Source organism: Penaeus monodon, chromosome 3, assembly GCF_015228065.2.
Source record: "Penaeus monodon isolate SGIC_2016 chromosome 3, NSTDA_Pmon_1, whole genome shotgun sequence".
Lineage (NCBI taxonomy): Eukaryota > Metazoa > Arthropoda > Malacostraca > Decapoda > Penaeidae > Penaeus > Penaeus monodon.
The window spans coordinates 18,765,874-18,783,373 of record NC_051388.1 but is presented as its reverse complement, the minus strand read 5'-3'; the positions used below and the strand labels follow the sequence as shown (position 1 = coordinate 18,783,373).

The following is a 17,500-nucleotide window of genomic DNA, read 5'->3' as shown; positions in this document are numbered from 1 at the left end:
GCACCTACGAAGTGACATGGCAGTTCGGCCCTCTGCCTCCTCTTCCACCGCCACCTCCCCCTCCACCTCCGCTCAAGCTCTGTACCCACGCCACTTCCACCCCCTTTCCCCTTTACGCTAGCATGGGACCCGAGGCATCTTCTCTCGCCAGCCAGCCTGCCAGTCCATCAACCCAGCCGTGCCATATGAGCAACCCGGCGTCCAGTGCCATCAACCGAGTACCTCGACTCAGTAGCCAGCCATCGTATTCCACAAAGCACGTGTTCCGTTCCCCCAGCCACCAAGCGCGGTCCACAAACCCACGTTCCCATTCCACCCGGCCGTGCCAGTCCACTTGCTCCACCAACCAGTCTCCGTGCACCGCAGACGACATGTGCCTTTCCCGCCAGCCTCCCCCCCCTTGGAAGCAGCCCCCACGCCCTCCTCCCAAGCCGGCGCATCCCGCAAGCCAGTCCACCGGGGCTCGCCCCTGCCTGCCCCTCGCTCGCCCCTGCCTGCCCCTCGCTCGCCCAAGCCAGGCCACAAACAAGCAACCCAGTCATTCCGTCGCCAAGCCTTCTCAGCCGGGCGGTGGGCATCCTCCTTCAGCCCACACTCAGAATCTTGACCCAAACGAACTGCCTCCCCCGCCCCCTCCCTCGCCCCCGCCCCTCGTCCCTGTCCGCACTTCGAGCAAGCGGCCAAGCGGCGTGGCAAATTTCCCATCGCCCGCATCTTGGAAACTGCCGACATGTCGTTCGCGGAAGGAGACGGATAAGAATGTGGCTCGTAATTCAGATAAATGTAACAAGCAAGTTGACGCCCCAGTTTGTGAACAAGACTCGCAGAATTACGTAGACGTTCGAGATGCTTCGGCCCTGTGCGGGTTGGTGGTGAGGGCGGGGCTCAGCACCCACGACTCGGCCGTGGGGACTTCGGGCAACGTCACCCAAGGCCCCGAGGATGGCGCCCACGAGGCAGCGCTTGGCTCGAGATTGCCCGTGTGTGCTTCCAAGACATCCTCAGCCTCACACATGGAGGCAAGCGTCTGTCGAGACACCAGTGATAACACGGGGACCGGAACGCATTCGCACGATTTCGAGGGCCTCAGCTTGGACTCGACATTGGCTTCGTGGCGGTGGTGCTCGGCGTCCAAGGAACGAGTGCGAGCTCCTTCGTGCGGAGACTATGAGGAGATGTACTCCAGCCATATGAGCTCCGCGGCATACGCCATGGCCAGGACACCCAGCGAGCCCTCGTTCTATGGCGTCGCCTCCAGCTCCCTCGTCAGCAACACCTCCAGCATATACCACGCCGACGCCGAGGATACGCACGAAGGTATAGTGTCTGTATTTAGCCGTTATGCTGTCGTCGAAAGATATAGTGCAACTTGTGATGTCCCGGCTGTTGGCAGCGATAAATTTGATCCCCGGTCTTGTGGTTAATTCAAGGGGCACACTCGATTACGACGCTTGAGGTCGGCTCGTCTTGTTTACAATAATAACGTGTTTGCTCATGGAAAGAGAAATTTTATTCTGTGATGGTTGATTGGCTGCACGAATACTTATTTTATTGGGGAAAACTATTATGCATTTTATCGGTTCATGATTGAGTGGAAACCAAATATTCGTATGTGCAGATCAACGAGTTTGGGGATTAATCAGTGGATGTAGTTATATTATTGTTATGATTTTGATTTTAGGAGATTCAATTATCACAGCAGTCATGATAGTGATGAGTAAATCATCATTTGGTTACGTGTTTCTTGCCTAATTTAGCGATTATGCGTACGTCTAATTTCACTGTTCTATACTAGACATTCCTCCACAGTGCGTGGAATACAACAGCGTCACGTAATACAAAAGGGCGTTGAGTTTGAATGAACACCTTGCATATGAAATGATTGTCCGGTGCGTGCAACACCCATTATATATATATATATATATATATATATATATATATATATATATATATATATATATATATATTTATTTATTTATTTATTTATTTATTTATTTATTTATTTATTTATTATAGTTACGATTATACGTAGTCTAATTTCAGTTTGCTATACTAGACATTCCTTCACAGTGAGTAGAATACAACAGCATCACGTAATACAAAAGGGCGCTGTTTGACAGTGCATATGGTTAATTAAATGATTCTTTAGTGCATACACACACAACATAAAATATTTATGTAATACATAATGTCTGCGATATTTGTATATATTTAGATGAGAGAAAGTGAATGAGTGAGTAGTCAAGCGAGCGAGGGAGTGAATGGGTGTTCGAAAGAGTAGTTGTTCATATATTTTGCATGTATCGGCTCCAGCAAATGATGCAACCTGAAAGACCATTGTTATTCCGAACAAAGGCCATGATTAAATTCAGAATGCCCGAAAAACATTCTCCGGCTCTCTGCGAACTTAACAACGCGCGCAAAGACACATGAAACAATACAATGAAGCCATCTCCCCGCGTTGCATAAACAATGCGCGATTGAAAGACGTGATTATTATTTCGATTCCGAGATTGGCCAATCGCTCCTGAAAATATAAATCACGATATCGCTGACGCCTTTTGATGTGGCGATGCCTGCGATCAAGCCCGAAGGTGGGGAAAGTAAGTGCGTGGTTGCATGCGCGCTCGTAAATGTTTGTGCACGGAGGGCCCACAGTGTGTGAAACGTGTTTGCTGAATATCCGAATGGCGTTTTCCCCTCGTGTTTAACATAGTGTGCGTTTGTTCGGGGAGTCCGTGCCAGTGTCTGTTTGAGTGGCGAGGCGTGTCGGTTTGGCTGTAAGGACAGGTTTTCGTGTATGGGGAGAGATCCTGGCCGTTTCTACTTTCGTATGCTTTACATGGAGAGCGTGGCTTGTAGTAGCCCTCTCTCGCTCCGCTACATTCCCCTGAACACCAGAGCCCGTGTAAGAACGCCGCGCGCCCCTGCCGTGGGCGTGGTTCCGGTGGGAGGCGAGGGCAAAGGTGGAAGCAAAAGGACGACCCTACGAAGCCACAACTTTCTTTTCTCGCACGCCGCTTATGGCAGTGCGAGCGACCCCCTCGGCGGTGGCGGCTGTGGCGGCGCTCGGCCTCCGCTCGGCGATCTGTTTATGTCGTGGCTGTCTTATTGGCGCGTTGGGATAGAAGTGGTTGAGCTCTCTCTCTCTCTCTCTCTCTCTCTCTCTCTCTCTCTCTCTCTCTCTCTCTCTCTCTCTCTCTCTCTCTCTCTCTCTCTCTCTCTCTCTCTCTCTCACTCACTCACTCACTCACTCACTCACTCACTCACTCACTCACTCATCGTCTGCCAGAGGAAACATCCATTTGCGGCTCAATATTTCAGAGATTACAAAGTGTGTCAGGAAGTCCATTAGGTCGCCAATCGCATAATGGTAAAACGCGGTGAGAGTCTAGGCATGCGCCGGTGGGACGGGGCAGCACGGGGAAGTAGAGCAGCGGCGGAAGTTCGCAGGAAGGAGGCGCTAGTTCCTCCGCCCCTCCTCCTCCTCCTCCTCCTCCTCCTCCTCCTCCTCCTCCTCCTCCTCCTCCTCCTCCTCCTCCTCCTCCTCCTCCTCCTCCTCCTCCTCCTCCTCCTCCTCCTCCTCCTCCTCCTCCTCCTCCTCCTAGGGTGCGACACCACGGGATCACAGGAAAATGGAAACCCCGGCCGTGTTCAGCGGAGTAATTCATGGATGTGTGTCAAGTGGCCCTCTCATCGCCTATTTAGGAACTTTGTGGCAGGCTGAGGCACTCGCCCGCCCGAGGCCACGTCCCCCACGCATGGTACTATGACCTGGGCGCGGTCGGGCCTCCGTGCACTGTGGAAATTCGCTGTCAGTTTCCCAGCGTTAATGCTAGCAGCACTCCTCTGTCTGTTTGGGTCGTCACGTATGAATCAGGGTCGTCTCCTTTGCGGTCTTCATCTCCACGGAAGAGCAGATTTCGTTTTTTTATGGGCGTTTGTAATCGTCATCGTTCAGGGCCGGAGATCGGAGGCAAAGTAGTGAGTACGGGAGAGCATACTTTTACACTTTTTTTTTACGTATCGGGGAAAGCGAGAGGAGCGGACGGGGAGGGGGGGGATACTCGGACGTGTTTCGCGTGAGCCCTAGTCGCTTCCGCCGCCGTCGCCGCCGCCACATTCCGTCCGCAGCGCCGCACAAAGGAATTCGCGGAAAAATGGTGTTTCGTGCAGGTATGAAGGAGAGGGCCCTGGCTCTGTGTGTCAGGAGGACCAACTTTCTCGCCGGCCCGTTCGGCTTTCCGAGTCATCATTTGTATACAGGAGCCGGTTTTTTTTTCTTTCTCTCTCTTGTTATGAGGCTGGTCATTGTGTCCATATGGATGCGGGAACTTATAATCCCCTTTTGGAATAACAATCCAACCTTACGAGCCTGGACAGGTGTGTATGGTTATTTGTGTGTTTCTTAGTTGTGTTCGATTCCTTTGTTATATTTGCCGAGGGAGAGAGAGAGAGAGAGAGAGAGAGAGAGAGAGAGAGAGAGAGAGAGAGAGAGAGAGAGAGAGAGAGAGAGAGAGAGAGAGAGAGAGAGAGAGAGAGAGAGAGAGAGGGGGGGGGGGGAGGGGGGAGTGTTTGCGTTTGCGTTTTCTCGCGTGCGCCTGTATCCGTCTGTATTCCATAGATGTGAGTGAGCGCCACAAGCTATTCACCGATCACTGCGCCCGTTGGGAAAATCAGCTGTTTCGGAACCTGCCATATTTGGTCATTTGTGACGACCGGTTTCCCATCTGACGCTCGGCCCGCTGACAGGTCAACGCCGACAAGCCCCGGACGCGAATACGGCAAGTGTGACGAAGACGTCGTAATTCGAAAGTCCCGTGACAAGTGACCAGCGCCACAACACTCGGGGACGATGGCGGGAAGCGGACACAGTTCGTTGACGGGCGAATGGCGTTGCATATTTGAATACACCGTTTGGGAGACTGATCATAATTAATTCTAGAGATTTGGAGACTGGATCCGGGGACGGAACTTTCACTGCTATTCGAGACATTAGCAGATGATTTGTGTTTTCACTCAGGGTTTGGATAGTTCCTTGGTAGGCGATGGACAAGTAGAAAAATTCCTCAGGATGAAGAGGCTTCCAAACGGAAAGAAGGAAAGGCTTTCATGTGTGAAGAGAGTCGCTTTCAAGACAAGACAGGAAGTAGCGGAAGCAGTGAGCCGACACTGTTGTCTTCCTGCTTTCTCTGCCTCTGCGCTTTTGTTTGATTCCGCGTACGCTTGGTTTCCGATGGCGACTCATTGCTGCTTCATTAATTAAAGTTCACTGTCGCTTTTACTGGGGTAGCTACAATAAACGCCATGGCGCCACTCTCGCAACGCAACGTAACGCCATGTCTGTTTTTCGTTTGGGAGTTTCTTTTTCTTTCTCTCTATATGTAGAGTTGGGAGTTTAGGGCGGAGAAAAAGGTAGGGAATAGGTGGGGTGGAAAGGTCAGCCTGCTTGGAGGGTTTTGGAAAAGGAGAAAAAGTATCCCCCCCCCCCATTTTTACGTTCGCTCATTCCGACGGCGTGAATCGCCTACGGATATAAATTAATGAAAGTGGAGACTTCGGCGATGGGGATGAGGAGAGAGAGAGAGGAAGAGAAGAGGACAGAAGAGAAATGAAGAGAAGAGGAGAGAAGAGAAGCGTGGAGAAGCGGCCAGGGCGGAGTGAGGGAGTGACGAGGCAAGAACATTGTGCCTCCACCTCACGGGTCTTCATTATTGCCGTTCCATGTTATCAAGGCTTTGTCGGAAATCTTGTCTCGACACCTGGCATCTCGGAAGAATTTTTACCTATTTTTTTCTATTAATCTCATGCGATAACGATAAGCGATAAAGAATTATAAAGTGATAACTTTTAAGTGGATGCTAACGAATTTCTATTACTGATACCCCCGGGGGAAAGGGGGCTATCAATAGACAGTTTGTTGTGACTATATCATTTTATGCTATGAAAATAGCATTAGCGTTGTCATGTGGTTGATGTTTCCATTTTGATATAAACCTTTTCTTGGTATATTAATTTAGAATTGAGGACGATTTTACTACAAATATATCGCCAGGTGATGCTCTGTCAGTAGTGTTGAGCATTAGTTAGACATTGATTCTGTATTATTTTTTGCATTTCTTGTACTGCCGTCGAGGTTTCATTTCTGATCGTATAAATAGGAGAAAATATTTCTTTGAACGAAAGCAAGATGATCTAGAATGTAATACACAGACACACGGTAGACTTGATCACGTGTTCTTTCATGATGAGGTTGTGTCATTATACTTGGGTCGGTAGCTCATCATAAGATGGCGCCACTGGCTATGTTGTATAGCACGTAAAGAAGCAATCAACGTGTAATGCTTTCACCTTTGTCAACATATATGACTACCAACTGTTGACGCAAGTAGGGCCACAGACAGATAACGCAAATAGGCAAGGGTAACGAGTAAATCCTGAAAGCAGTATCTTATCAGCGAAGTTGACAGATATGAAAACTCTTATTATTTTACGATTATTATTATTATTATTATTATTATTATTATTATTATTATTATTATTATTATTATTATTATTATTATTATTATTATTATTATTATTATTATTGGTATGTTGACATTGATCATGATCAAGCTGATCGTGATGGCCATGCACACCAATATGCTCATTCTTTATGACTTAAGCCTTCACATAGACTTGAAAGGAAACAAGGCTGTCACATTTCTTGAGTACTCTTACGGCCTCCAGTGCTGTGGAAAGAAAACTATCACATCACCATTTTTGGCTCTGTTGCTAAGCAGAATTGTCATTATTAGCAATGCAGATACCTATCTCATACAAGCAGAAATCAGTCATCAGCGTGTGGCACTGTGGTTCCTCACTTCAATATGTAACGGCTTTCCTCCCCTTTCGCAGGGTCCCTGACTCGTGATCTGCGGCAGTACCTGAACACACGTTTCCAAAAGGGTAGCGTGGACCATGAGCTGCAGAACACCATCCGCGACAACGTGTACCTGCGTACTGTTCCAGTGACCACCCGGTCTCCACGACAGGGGGAGGTCAACGGAGTCGACTACACTTTTCTCTCGAAGGAAGAATTTCGTGCCCTGCAGAGATCCGGGAATCTGCTGGAGTCTGGCGTCTTTGAGGGTAAGTTTGTGCTCTGTACAGCAGTTTGAGTTTGGTTTTCTTAACTCTGGCATGTCTTGCATGTTGCTAATAACTGCATAAGCACTTTTTTTATAAACTGAATGGCTTTTCTGAATCACATATATTTCATTGCTTGCAAAACTAACATTTTTCATGATCTCAGGAGTGGCTTACAAAATACCAGGAAGGATAATAACTTACAAAAGTATTTGAATAGCACATTTAGATTAATTTTTTTTTGCAGGGGGGGATGAATGAATGACCTCTTGTGCCAATAATGTATTGTTTATATATCAGATGATGCTACAGAAGATAAATATGTATTTATATATAATCTTATGTACTCAGGGCCAGATATTCAGGTGGGTGGGCTAAACTGATGGAGGGGTGGATGAAGGTATAGTGGCTGGAGTCACATTAGATAGATAAATAAATGAGTAATGCAATATCAACTTGCAGTGGAAAAGATCTCAGGGAATGAAGTCAGTTCCAGGGATGAACACCCCTGCATCCTAAGTAAATCTGGGTATGGTTGTACATCTAAAGTCAGTTGCATTAACATGTACATCTTTTATCAGGCCTAAAAAAAGAAGTTCAAAGTTGGTGATAAGATACTGTAAGATTGTACATTGAGATAAGCCTTGGCATAGTGCTGCTATCAGTATAAATAAAGTAGTGATGGCGTTACCTGTTAGGAGGCCATCGTATAGGGATTATCTTCTGAATTACGAGAAAGATACACATAGAAGACCTAGAAATGTTGCAAGAGGTATGCAAGGCAATTGTCTAATTGATATATATATATATATATTTTTTTTTTTTTTATTGTAAGTCGCATGGCACAAGAGCTCATTCATTCAATTGTGCATGTGATGTGGTTCATGCTAGATGGCAAGTGTGTCTCAACTGCATGATGTGACACTTGCTACTTGGCAGAAGGTAAAGTATTTTGCTTACAGGACATGAATATGGGACACCAGTACCATCCCCCATATCATCCGCCCTGCAGCAGCGTCACACTGCAGAGCGCATAACACGGCATAGGTTGCGCTACAGGATGCCATCGGTCACATCACATAACTCCTCTGAAACATTTCCAAGCCCTGTTATGGAACGAAGACGCCTTCCTCCGCTCCTTACTCCCTGGATGGGCATGCGAAGGGGAAGAGCTGCATTGCCCAGTGATGATGCCCCCCCTAGTGAGCCCCAAAGTGAACCAGGGTTAGATCCAGATGCACATACAGAGCCTTTGGATGGCAACAACCTCTTGCGTTCTTTTTCTCTGCCCATGAAACAACCAAGAGCAGGAAAGTATGGCTCAGACAAGATCAAAACTCTTCCAGGAAGATTGTTGAAGGGTGTTCAGCGCCCTTCACTTAGAGAACTAAATCGAACTTTTAGTGCCAATGAAATTAAGGAATACTTTATTAGGAATGGAAGCCAACGCTATCGTATGGGTGAAAATGAATTACGTGGCCAAGCTTACATGTCCAGCAAGCATGAAACATCATTGCCAATTAATCATTCCACAGGTACCTTTACTCGTAGGGCATCTAGTCGTGATAAAAATTCTCCTATGCGTAAAAGTAAAAGCTTAGCATCCTTTTCAGTAGATCCAGATTACAAATCTATGCCAATTAGTTATCTCATAGCTCAGACTCTCCTTACTCAGCCTAAGCAGAAAACCAGGAGAAGAACGCTGTCAGATGAGTCTATAACAGAAGAATCAGACCTTGAGTCTCTCTTTGGTGGCAGTGAAGATGGTGATACTATTGTTGGTAGTGACAGTAATACTGATAGCACATCTGATGACAGTGATACATTATCTATTCACAGTGAAGTCCTTACAAATGTTCACAGAGTTTATGATAGAAAACCACAAGCAACATCTGTAGACCATATTTACTGGATTCCTAATGTAAAAAGTATATCTGCTGATAATCTTTCTCTGCTATCAAATGAGGAGTCAGTAGACCCAGTTGTGGTTCCAAATATTCACAGAGTTTATGATAGAAAACCACAAACAACACCTGTAGATCATGAGGAGTCAGTAGACCCAGTAGATGCAATCCCTATTTTTCCTAGTAGACAAAATATTGACCAGAACACACCGTCCTTTTACACCACTGTAGTAAGAAGCAATCCTAATCCACCTGCACCAGAAAGCACTTCTACTGAAGTCTGTTTAACATTAGGCAGTTGCTTCCCTGAATTTCATCATGACGTCCTCAGTTATGATGAAGAGGTAAATAACATAATTGGTATTAATCAGGAGGAGACTTTGTCAGACACCAGTGATTCAGCCTTCCTTTCCACACCCCAGGCATTATCAGTGTCTCCAGATGGCACTGCAATGGAGACTGCATCATATACAGATAGTGACATTTCTAGTGTTAATTTGGATGATTTCATGTATGACTCTGGTTTTGAAAAGCAGTCTGATCGGTGTGGGAGTTCATCTTCTGGTAGTGTAAATATTTATAGAGTTAATCATAGCATTCAGGACACAGAAACTAGCAAGTATGTTATGATATATGATTCTTCAGACATCAAAATCACAAGTGTAGAGAAGCCACCACTACCACCTAGAAGTTCTTCACTAAAAAAGTATTTGGAAATTAACACTGTTAATAAAGAGGAATTATTGGAAAGACAGAATGAGGCTAAAAAAAGGATTACAGAAAATATAGTATCAAAAGAGCACAAAGCTGTTGTAGAAAAAAATATTGGACAAAAGAATCCATCTAACCAAAAGTCTGTCTGTGGTCCCTCTGCAATGGATGTTCAGTGTCCTGCCAAAGGAGCAAATGTCAGCCCAGTTACAGATGGATGTTCAACTGAAATGGAATCAGATAGTTTTTCAGCATATGAAAATTCAGGAGAAGATTTGATTGATCATCCAAAAATCAATGGTTTCATAAAACATGGAAGGACTTCACTAAAATCAAGCAGTAAACAGATTCATGAACATCCACAAAATAAATGTGGGCTTATTCCAAAATCTAACCGGGATACTTATATCAGACTTGTAAATAGCCTCGAGAACTTGTATGTTAAGAAGGCTGGAAATAAGAAATGGATCAAGGAGTCTGAGGTGTTAGACTTTACTTTGGATGTAAATTCAAGTTCTGATAAGGTAGATAATCCACAGAGTTCAGATGTGAAAAGTGGGCTTCAACAAAATAACAGTGTGATTGCTTCCAAATATGATGGGAATGAGTTTACCAGAGTTGGGAATAATCCAAATAGTTCAGAAGTTAGAGTTGCTGATAGTAGAAAGGACTCCATCTCATCCTCAACCTCATCTGCTAGGTCAAATGAATATCTTAAACCTATGAATGATCTATCTATGTGTTCAGCATTATCACAGGAGGAAGCCAATAGTAATGACAAACAAAAAAATTGTAAGTCACTACCAATCAAAACTCCAAGAGTATCAAAATCAAGACATTTTGCAGCTGCCAATAATTTTCCACACATTGATGCCCAAGGAGTTTTGGAATTAAAAGGGGTTGGCAGAGTATATTCTAATATAAAAGAGGATAAAAGTCCAAACTTTAATATCAAGGGAAGAAAAGGGGCACATTGTGTGCCTGCACCACCACCACAGAGAACTCTTTTCATTAGTAGAAATGCACCCACGAGATTTAGTGTAGTAAAAACACCACATGAGAGACAAAGGCGTGCCATACAGCAACAAGGTAATAGGCTCCGAAATTCCATCAGATCTAGTTTAAAATCAGCAATGGAAAGTAGACTGTCAGATGAAGATAAACGTTCCCCAATTGTTGACAGAAGAGACAGTCCAGAAAATGAAAGAAAGTTTATTAATAGACTGTTATGGCAAACTGAAAACAGAAATGAATGGTGCAGGTCTCTTGGTGCAGATCATAGATTTTGGTCATCAGGGGAGTCTTGTTACAATGCACAATCAGGTATTTTTTTTCTTTTCTTTTCTTTTTTTCTTTTCTTTTTTCTTAGCAGGCTTTATATGTAGCATTAGACTTAAAGTAAGCTTTTCATTCTGTATGCCACCTGCATGCTTATTACTGTCATGAGTAGATTTAGTACACTAATATTAAAAAAACATGGCATGTTCTCAATTTTATTATGAAACATCAATGTTTTTAAGTGTTATATGAAATTATTGATCATACAAAAATTTCCTTTTCCTGATAGATAATGTTTTTCTTAGGTAACCATTACGGTACTCCAAAACCCCCATCATTACCTCCGGACCACCTGTCTCGGGGCCCTGCAGGTGCAGCAGTCTTACCTGGAGCTCACCCAAGCTCAGAAGGTAAACGACGACGCAACCGCTCCAATGTAGAAGCCATGGCTGCCAACACCACCAGCACAGAGCCTCCACCTGACTCACCCAAGCATCCTTATCCGCCGGGAACACATTACAGCCCTCCTGGCATGCACCAGGGGATGGTGGCAGAAGAGGGAGGCATGCAACTACAGCCTCCAGACTCTCCAACATCAGGAGAACTTGGTCCACTTCCTTCCAACTGGGAAAAAGCATATACTGAAAATGGGGAGCCATATTATATAGAGTAAGTAATTGTTCTTGTGATAATTTTTTACATGCGGATCTGTTGTGTTTTGATGAGAATTTAAGAGACATTGAGATAATATTGGCTAACAAATACCTCTTTCTCCTACAGTCATGTGGCTGGAACATCTTCCTGGTTGGATCCCAGATTAGCTCGTGTTCAAAAAAGAAATGCAGAAGAATGTGGGGAGGATGAGTTGCCATTTGGGTGGGAGAGAATAGATGATCCTCAGTATGGTACATACTACATTGACCATGTAAACAGAAAAACACAGTATGAAAATCCTGTTGTCATGGCAAAGAAGCAGCCCATGGAGCAAGGTAAGCCCTCTTTTCAAATAGCAGAGCAGTGAGTTTTAGTTTTAGTATTTGTGTTAGGTGGAATTCATTCCAAAAATGAGAAAAGAAATGCAATATACATCAGCATGAATTTAACAGTATACTAACTTGACTCATGTTTGCAGGAGGTGGAAACAGTCCAGCAGAAGGTGGGAACAACACTTTCCCTCGCCAAAAGAAAACTGCAAATGAGGGCAATAGTGTAGGAGCCCCAAACACATCTGATGGCCCTCAGCCTCCTCCTGGTAGTGGCCCTAAACGTGCAAACAGTGAGTGCGATCTAAAGTCCTCCCACACAGGTACCTAAGCAACTCCATCTTTCTTTGAGTGTTCAGTAAAGGCAGTGTGGTTAGGGTTTTTTCCAGTGTTAGCAGTTCTTGTTTTTTTTATATGAATCCTTTGAATGTTGTGTATTTTTTGTGTGCTTTGTTTTTTGTTTTGTTTTATTCAAAATTAGCAGCAGCAGTGTGTGAACCCTTTGCCTTTTATGAACCTAGTCTGTCTCTTCTAGGTGATGCAGGCATGGCCCCTCTGAGCCATAACAACGTTTTTACTATAGGTGTAATAATATCTCCATTGAGAAATTATTAGGCCAGTATTTGAGAATGTATGGAATTTCTGATCTTGTAGTATACCATAGCTAAGTTCCAGCTGGGATTCTAACTCTTAATTTCCTGGCATAAGAGGGGACATGTTTTGCATGCATTTAGTAGTTTGCATCTAATAATGTCTCTGTTATAACAGTCCAGAGACAAGTATGGCTCAGCTATATTTTTGTTTTGTTTTTGCTGCTCCATAAAGCAAGTGTAAACTAGCTCAGTTTTTGTGTTTGTCTTTTCAAATGTACTTAGGAAGTCATGATAACATTATGCAAGCAAGGAACAACACAGTACATGAGAGATTGGATCTTGGTAAAGCAGTACAACTTGCTTGCTACTGTATGTAAATGAGTTTGTCTCTGGGTTGTTCTAGGGCTCATGCTGTACCTGCCCTGTTTACCGTGCTTGGCATCAGAAGGCAAAGACTCTAAGCTGCAGGTGCAAGCGCAGCAAACGTATATTCGGGTTCACAACCGTATGGACAAGAACTCCCTCCCTCGTCCTCGCTCTCTCTCTCCCAATCACAAGCATCCAGATAGTTCTCAGAAACATTCAAACTTAAATTTTCGACAAAATTTAACTATTTCTGGCCCTATGGATCCTATACATATAGCTAGTGGAACACCTCATAAGGCAAACAATCTCTCACAAAGTCCTCAGGTTTCAAAGCCAAACAACTTAGCCATTTCTCCCAATAATTTCTACCCTCCTGACCAAATCAGTTCAGCCAGTAAGCAAAGTAATGCTAGTAGAAACCAAAAACCAACACTAAGTCATGGAATTCGGAATCAAGAGGTGAAGAATCCAACCTTCAATCAAACCATTGTCCCAAATTTTGCCAAGCCCCACTTTCCCAATTACCAAAATCTTGCTCCCAAATCGCTTCGCCTCCGAATACCTCAAGCCTCATCGTCTCCCAAAGGACCAATGCCAATGTTCAGTAGTCCTTACAATAGCCTCAGGTATAACTATAGCACAGGCTCCAGTCCTCTGCAGTACAGCCCGAGCCACAATGTAAGAGGTAGCCCTCCCCAATTCCCTACCCCAGCACCATACCCTCTCACTAGGTTCTTGTCATCACCACTACCAAGCACCCAGGATTTAGCATATCCAGTAATCCATCACCAAAGATCATACTCTAGCTATTACCCATACTCTGTCCTTACTCCCTCCGCCTCCCCCCTGTACCGTCCATCGGAGGACCCTATAGTATCGGCAGTCAGCTTAAGAAGGAAAGGTATTCTCAAAAAAATAGTGTTGGCTGCTTCATGCTTCTGCTAATGATTGTTCTGCTGGGCTGGTTTAAGCTTTGGCTGTTTTTTTTTGTTTTGTTTTTTTTTTTTTTTTTTTTTCTCCATTTTTTTTTTTCTTTTTTTTTTTTTTTTTTTTTTTTTTTTTACTTCTTGATAATTGTTATGATTATTGTTTTAATACACATAGAGAATGTATCTTATGTGTTTGTATGTATGTGTATTAATGTGGTTAGGTCTTGAACACAATCCCCAATGGTACCTGATGTGAGGAGATAATTTTGCTTACTAATTATGGTAACACACTAATAAGTGCTATTACATTAACCTGAGATGTGCGACTGGGTGGGCCAACCTACATACCACTAACTTAGTAACAGCACTGGAAAATTTTTGATGTAATTAAAATCATTTGTATACTACTTTTACTTTCTTTGGCAAGCAGTATATACTGAAATACTGATGCATTTTTTGTTAATTCAGTTATGGTCATGGTTTATTTTAAAGTTCTCTGTTTAGATGAATTTCAAATTTAAATTACTCATTTGATATAATTTTTCAGACCATTCAGGCCAAGGTATAATATTCACCCGTAACCCAGCAGAGCTGCAGGGTGAATTTATCCGCACCAGCTTGGTAAAGTCATCACGAGGGTTGGGCTTCACGATCGTTGGTGGTGATGACAATGAAGAAGAGTTCCTGCAGATCAAAAGTGTAGTCCCAAATGGCCCAGCATGGCAAGATGGAAAATTGCGCACAGGTAATGTCAATAAACAGTTTTGTGCTTTATGTATCTGTCTGGACTTATAGAAGCAAGAAAGGTAGTTTGTTTTATTTGAATAATATTTTCTGGGTTGATCCTTACACAAACTTTCATTCGTATCTTTGCAGGCGATGTTCTGGTCTATGTGGGTGACACCTGTGTTTTAGGTTATACCCATGCTGACGTTGTGAACATGTTCCAAAACATAGACCCAGGTCGCACTGTGTACCTAGAGGTCTGTAGAGGTTATCCTTTGCCTTTTGATCCCAATGACCCAAATACTGAAATTGTAACCACTGTAGCTGTTACGACTGCTGGTGAGTGTATGCCAGATATTTATATGACTAAATAACATTGTATTGGTAATGATTAATCTATTAGTTGCACTATTGTAGATACTGTTAAATGTTTACATACTGTGTATGAAAGACTTTCACTCTTTGCAGATGCAAGATCATCGAAGTCTGGCTTTTGTGAAGGCTATGAACGATCGAGAAACAATTCGAGCGAGAGTATGAACACAGCGAAGTCAATGCCAGACTTAAGTAATCCTGAACGTGTTCAAGAAGTACCCCGACCAGGGAGTGCTGATCTGCTTAGTTCTGAAAATTTTGATCACACACCTGATATTTTAGACTTTTATCCATCAGCCTTAAGCAAACCTGAATATCTGACTATACCGATTGTAAAAGGTACTAATGGCTTTGGATTTACCATAGCGGACAGTGCATATGGACAAAAAGTGAAAAAGATTCTAGATCGTGTTAGGTGTAAAAACTTGATTGAAGGTGATATTTTAGTTGACATAAACAATATAAATGTGAAAGGAATGAGTCATACAGAAGTGGTGCAAGTCTTGAAAGACTGTGCACAAGGGCAGGAGGCAGTTATCATGGTGCAAAGAGGTGGGCTTAACTCACCAACAAAGTCTCGAGGGATTCGCAAAGATCAAACTAGCCCTAAGAAATCAGGAGTTGCCAGTGGGCTTTTCAGAAGTAAAACTCCAACAGCAGATATGTACAGTTCACAACCCAAGGAAGTGATTCCAAATAGACCTAAGACTCCCCTTGTAGATACTCGAAATCGACCGAAGACCCCAAATGTCATGAGCAGTGTTGATATCAGCAACACAGTTGATGGGAACAGGCAGCTAGAAGGCAACATGGATTACCGACCCCCCTATACACCTACCTCAGTTCATGCACCATACCCAGGTGCATTCTCTTATACTGGGGGACAGGGAGACTCCCAGTATGACTCTAAGGTCAACACCATGTCTGCACAGATGGGACAAGTCAGCCTGGAGCAGAACAACTACGAAAATTACATTGGAGAAATGAATCGTAATGCTGGCCAGGATAGTCAAGGTGATGGCCAGGTTCCCCCACAGAATAGTTATTATTACCACAATGATTTATATGCTCAGGATGGATACTACCAACAGCAGGCTGACCATTATGAGTATGATATGAAGAGAACAAATGCCAAGACACCTACTAAGGAATACGTTAACCAGGGATATCCTCATTATTTACACTACAACAACAACCTTTCCAATACATCAAACCTTATAAATAATAATCATAATACTAGCATGGAACAAAATTCTGGCTATGATTATATGCAATATTCCAAAGATGGCTACGATCTACCCCGACAAGACTCTGGCTATAGTTCACAGGCTCAGATTCCTCCTGCCAGGAATCCTTACCCACCTTTCCACGGCCAGAACAACTCGGCAGGTTATAATAACTCTGATGGCTTCAACAACCAGGCTGACAGTTTAGGAAGAAGGAAAGAGTCCACTAGTTTTGAGTATGAGCATCCAGCACCTGTTAGCATGCCTAGGTATTTTTTTATTATTATTTTTGTTGTTGCAGAATTATACTTATGTTGTAAATGAAGTATATTGTCTATATTATTATATGTGATATACTTTATATTTGAAAATATAAACCTATTAATAATTTCTCTTTTGCAGATTCCCTGATGGGCGATACAGTGTGAATCCTCGTGGTCCTCCTGTTGGTTCTAACGACAGTCTAGGGTACATGGAGTTTACTGTAACACTCAAGAGACAAGAGACTGGTTTTGGTTTTAGAATTGTAGGAGGAACTGAAGAGGGGTCTCAGGTAAGTTATCCAGAGTTAGTCAAGCTCATTTATGGTTCCTCTGTTTATGGAGAGAGAGAGAGTGAGTGAGTGAGTGAGTGAGTGAGTGAGTGAGTGAGTGAGTGAGTGAGTGAGTGAGTGAGTGAGTGAGTGAGTGAGTGAGTGAGAGAGAGTATCAGTAGTTATCACATTGGTAACTTCTTTGCAGGTATCCATTGGCCACATTGTCCCTGGTGGAGCAGCTGACCAAGATCGTAGCATTTGCACTGGTGATGAGATAGTAGGTGTCGATGGTGAAATGGTGCTGGGAGCAAGTCATCATCGTGTTGTTCAGCTCATGTCTGCCGCTGCCACACATGGACGAGTCACTCTTACTTTAAGACGACGTACACAAAACCCCTCTGGTATGCTATTGTGGAATCTGTATCATAGTATGCCTAATATCTTATGAATTTTAGTAAAAGTATTCATTCCAGAAGTTTGTTAACTTTTTCTTATTTTCAGAACTTCATAATAGATCATTGGAAATGCAGTTCCCTTATGATATACAAGTCACAAGAAGAGAAAATGAAGGCTTTGGCTTTGTGATTATATCGTCAGTCACAAAGTCTGGTTCCACTATAGGTATGTTGCACTGTTTTATTTTCTTGCATGAAATAGCGTGATATACATGCCATGTCAAGTGCGATTTTAGTTTATTAATTGTGATTCCACAGAGGTGGTTCCACAAGTGCCTAGTCACAAAGGAG

General features: G+C 43.6%; 1 protein-coding gene across 10 annotated transcripts in view; it reads left to right on the top strand.

Moving 5' to 3' along the window:
• LOC119592993 overlaps positions 1–17,500 on the top strand; it is a 49,757-nt gene that overhangs the window by 25,322 nt on the left and 6,935 nt on the right. For 2 of the 10 annotated variants that reach the window (XM_037941897.1, XM_037941883.1), the window contains exons 1-13: positions 1–1,317; positions 6,898–7,131; positions 8,091–11,066; positions 11,327–11,690; positions 11,802–12,010; positions 12,154–12,327; positions 13,001–13,864; positions 14,440–14,637; positions 14,769–14,957; positions 15,087–16,488; positions 16,622–16,772; positions 16,960–17,155; positions 17,256–17,375. The exon at positions 1–1,317 is cut by the window's left edge and continues 202 nt beyond it. In XM_037941897.1, the coding sequence (XP_037797825.1) occupies positions 1–1,317; positions 6,898–7,131; positions 8,091–11,066; positions 11,327–11,690; positions 11,802–12,010; positions 12,154–12,327; positions 13,001–13,864; positions 14,440–14,637; positions 14,769–14,957; positions 15,087–16,488; positions 16,622–16,772; positions 16,960–17,155; positions 17,256–17,375 (8,394 nt within the window). The remainder of the gene's footprint in view (positions 1,318–6,897; positions 7,132–8,090; positions 11,067–11,326; positions 11,691–11,801; positions 12,011–12,153; positions 12,328–13,000; positions 13,865–14,439; positions 14,638–14,768; positions 14,958–15,086; positions 16,489–16,621; positions 16,773–16,959; positions 17,156–17,255; positions 17,376–17,500) is intronic. The other 8 variants (XM_037941913.1, XM_037941906.1, XM_037941891.1 and 5 more) reach the window with 7 other exon arrangements.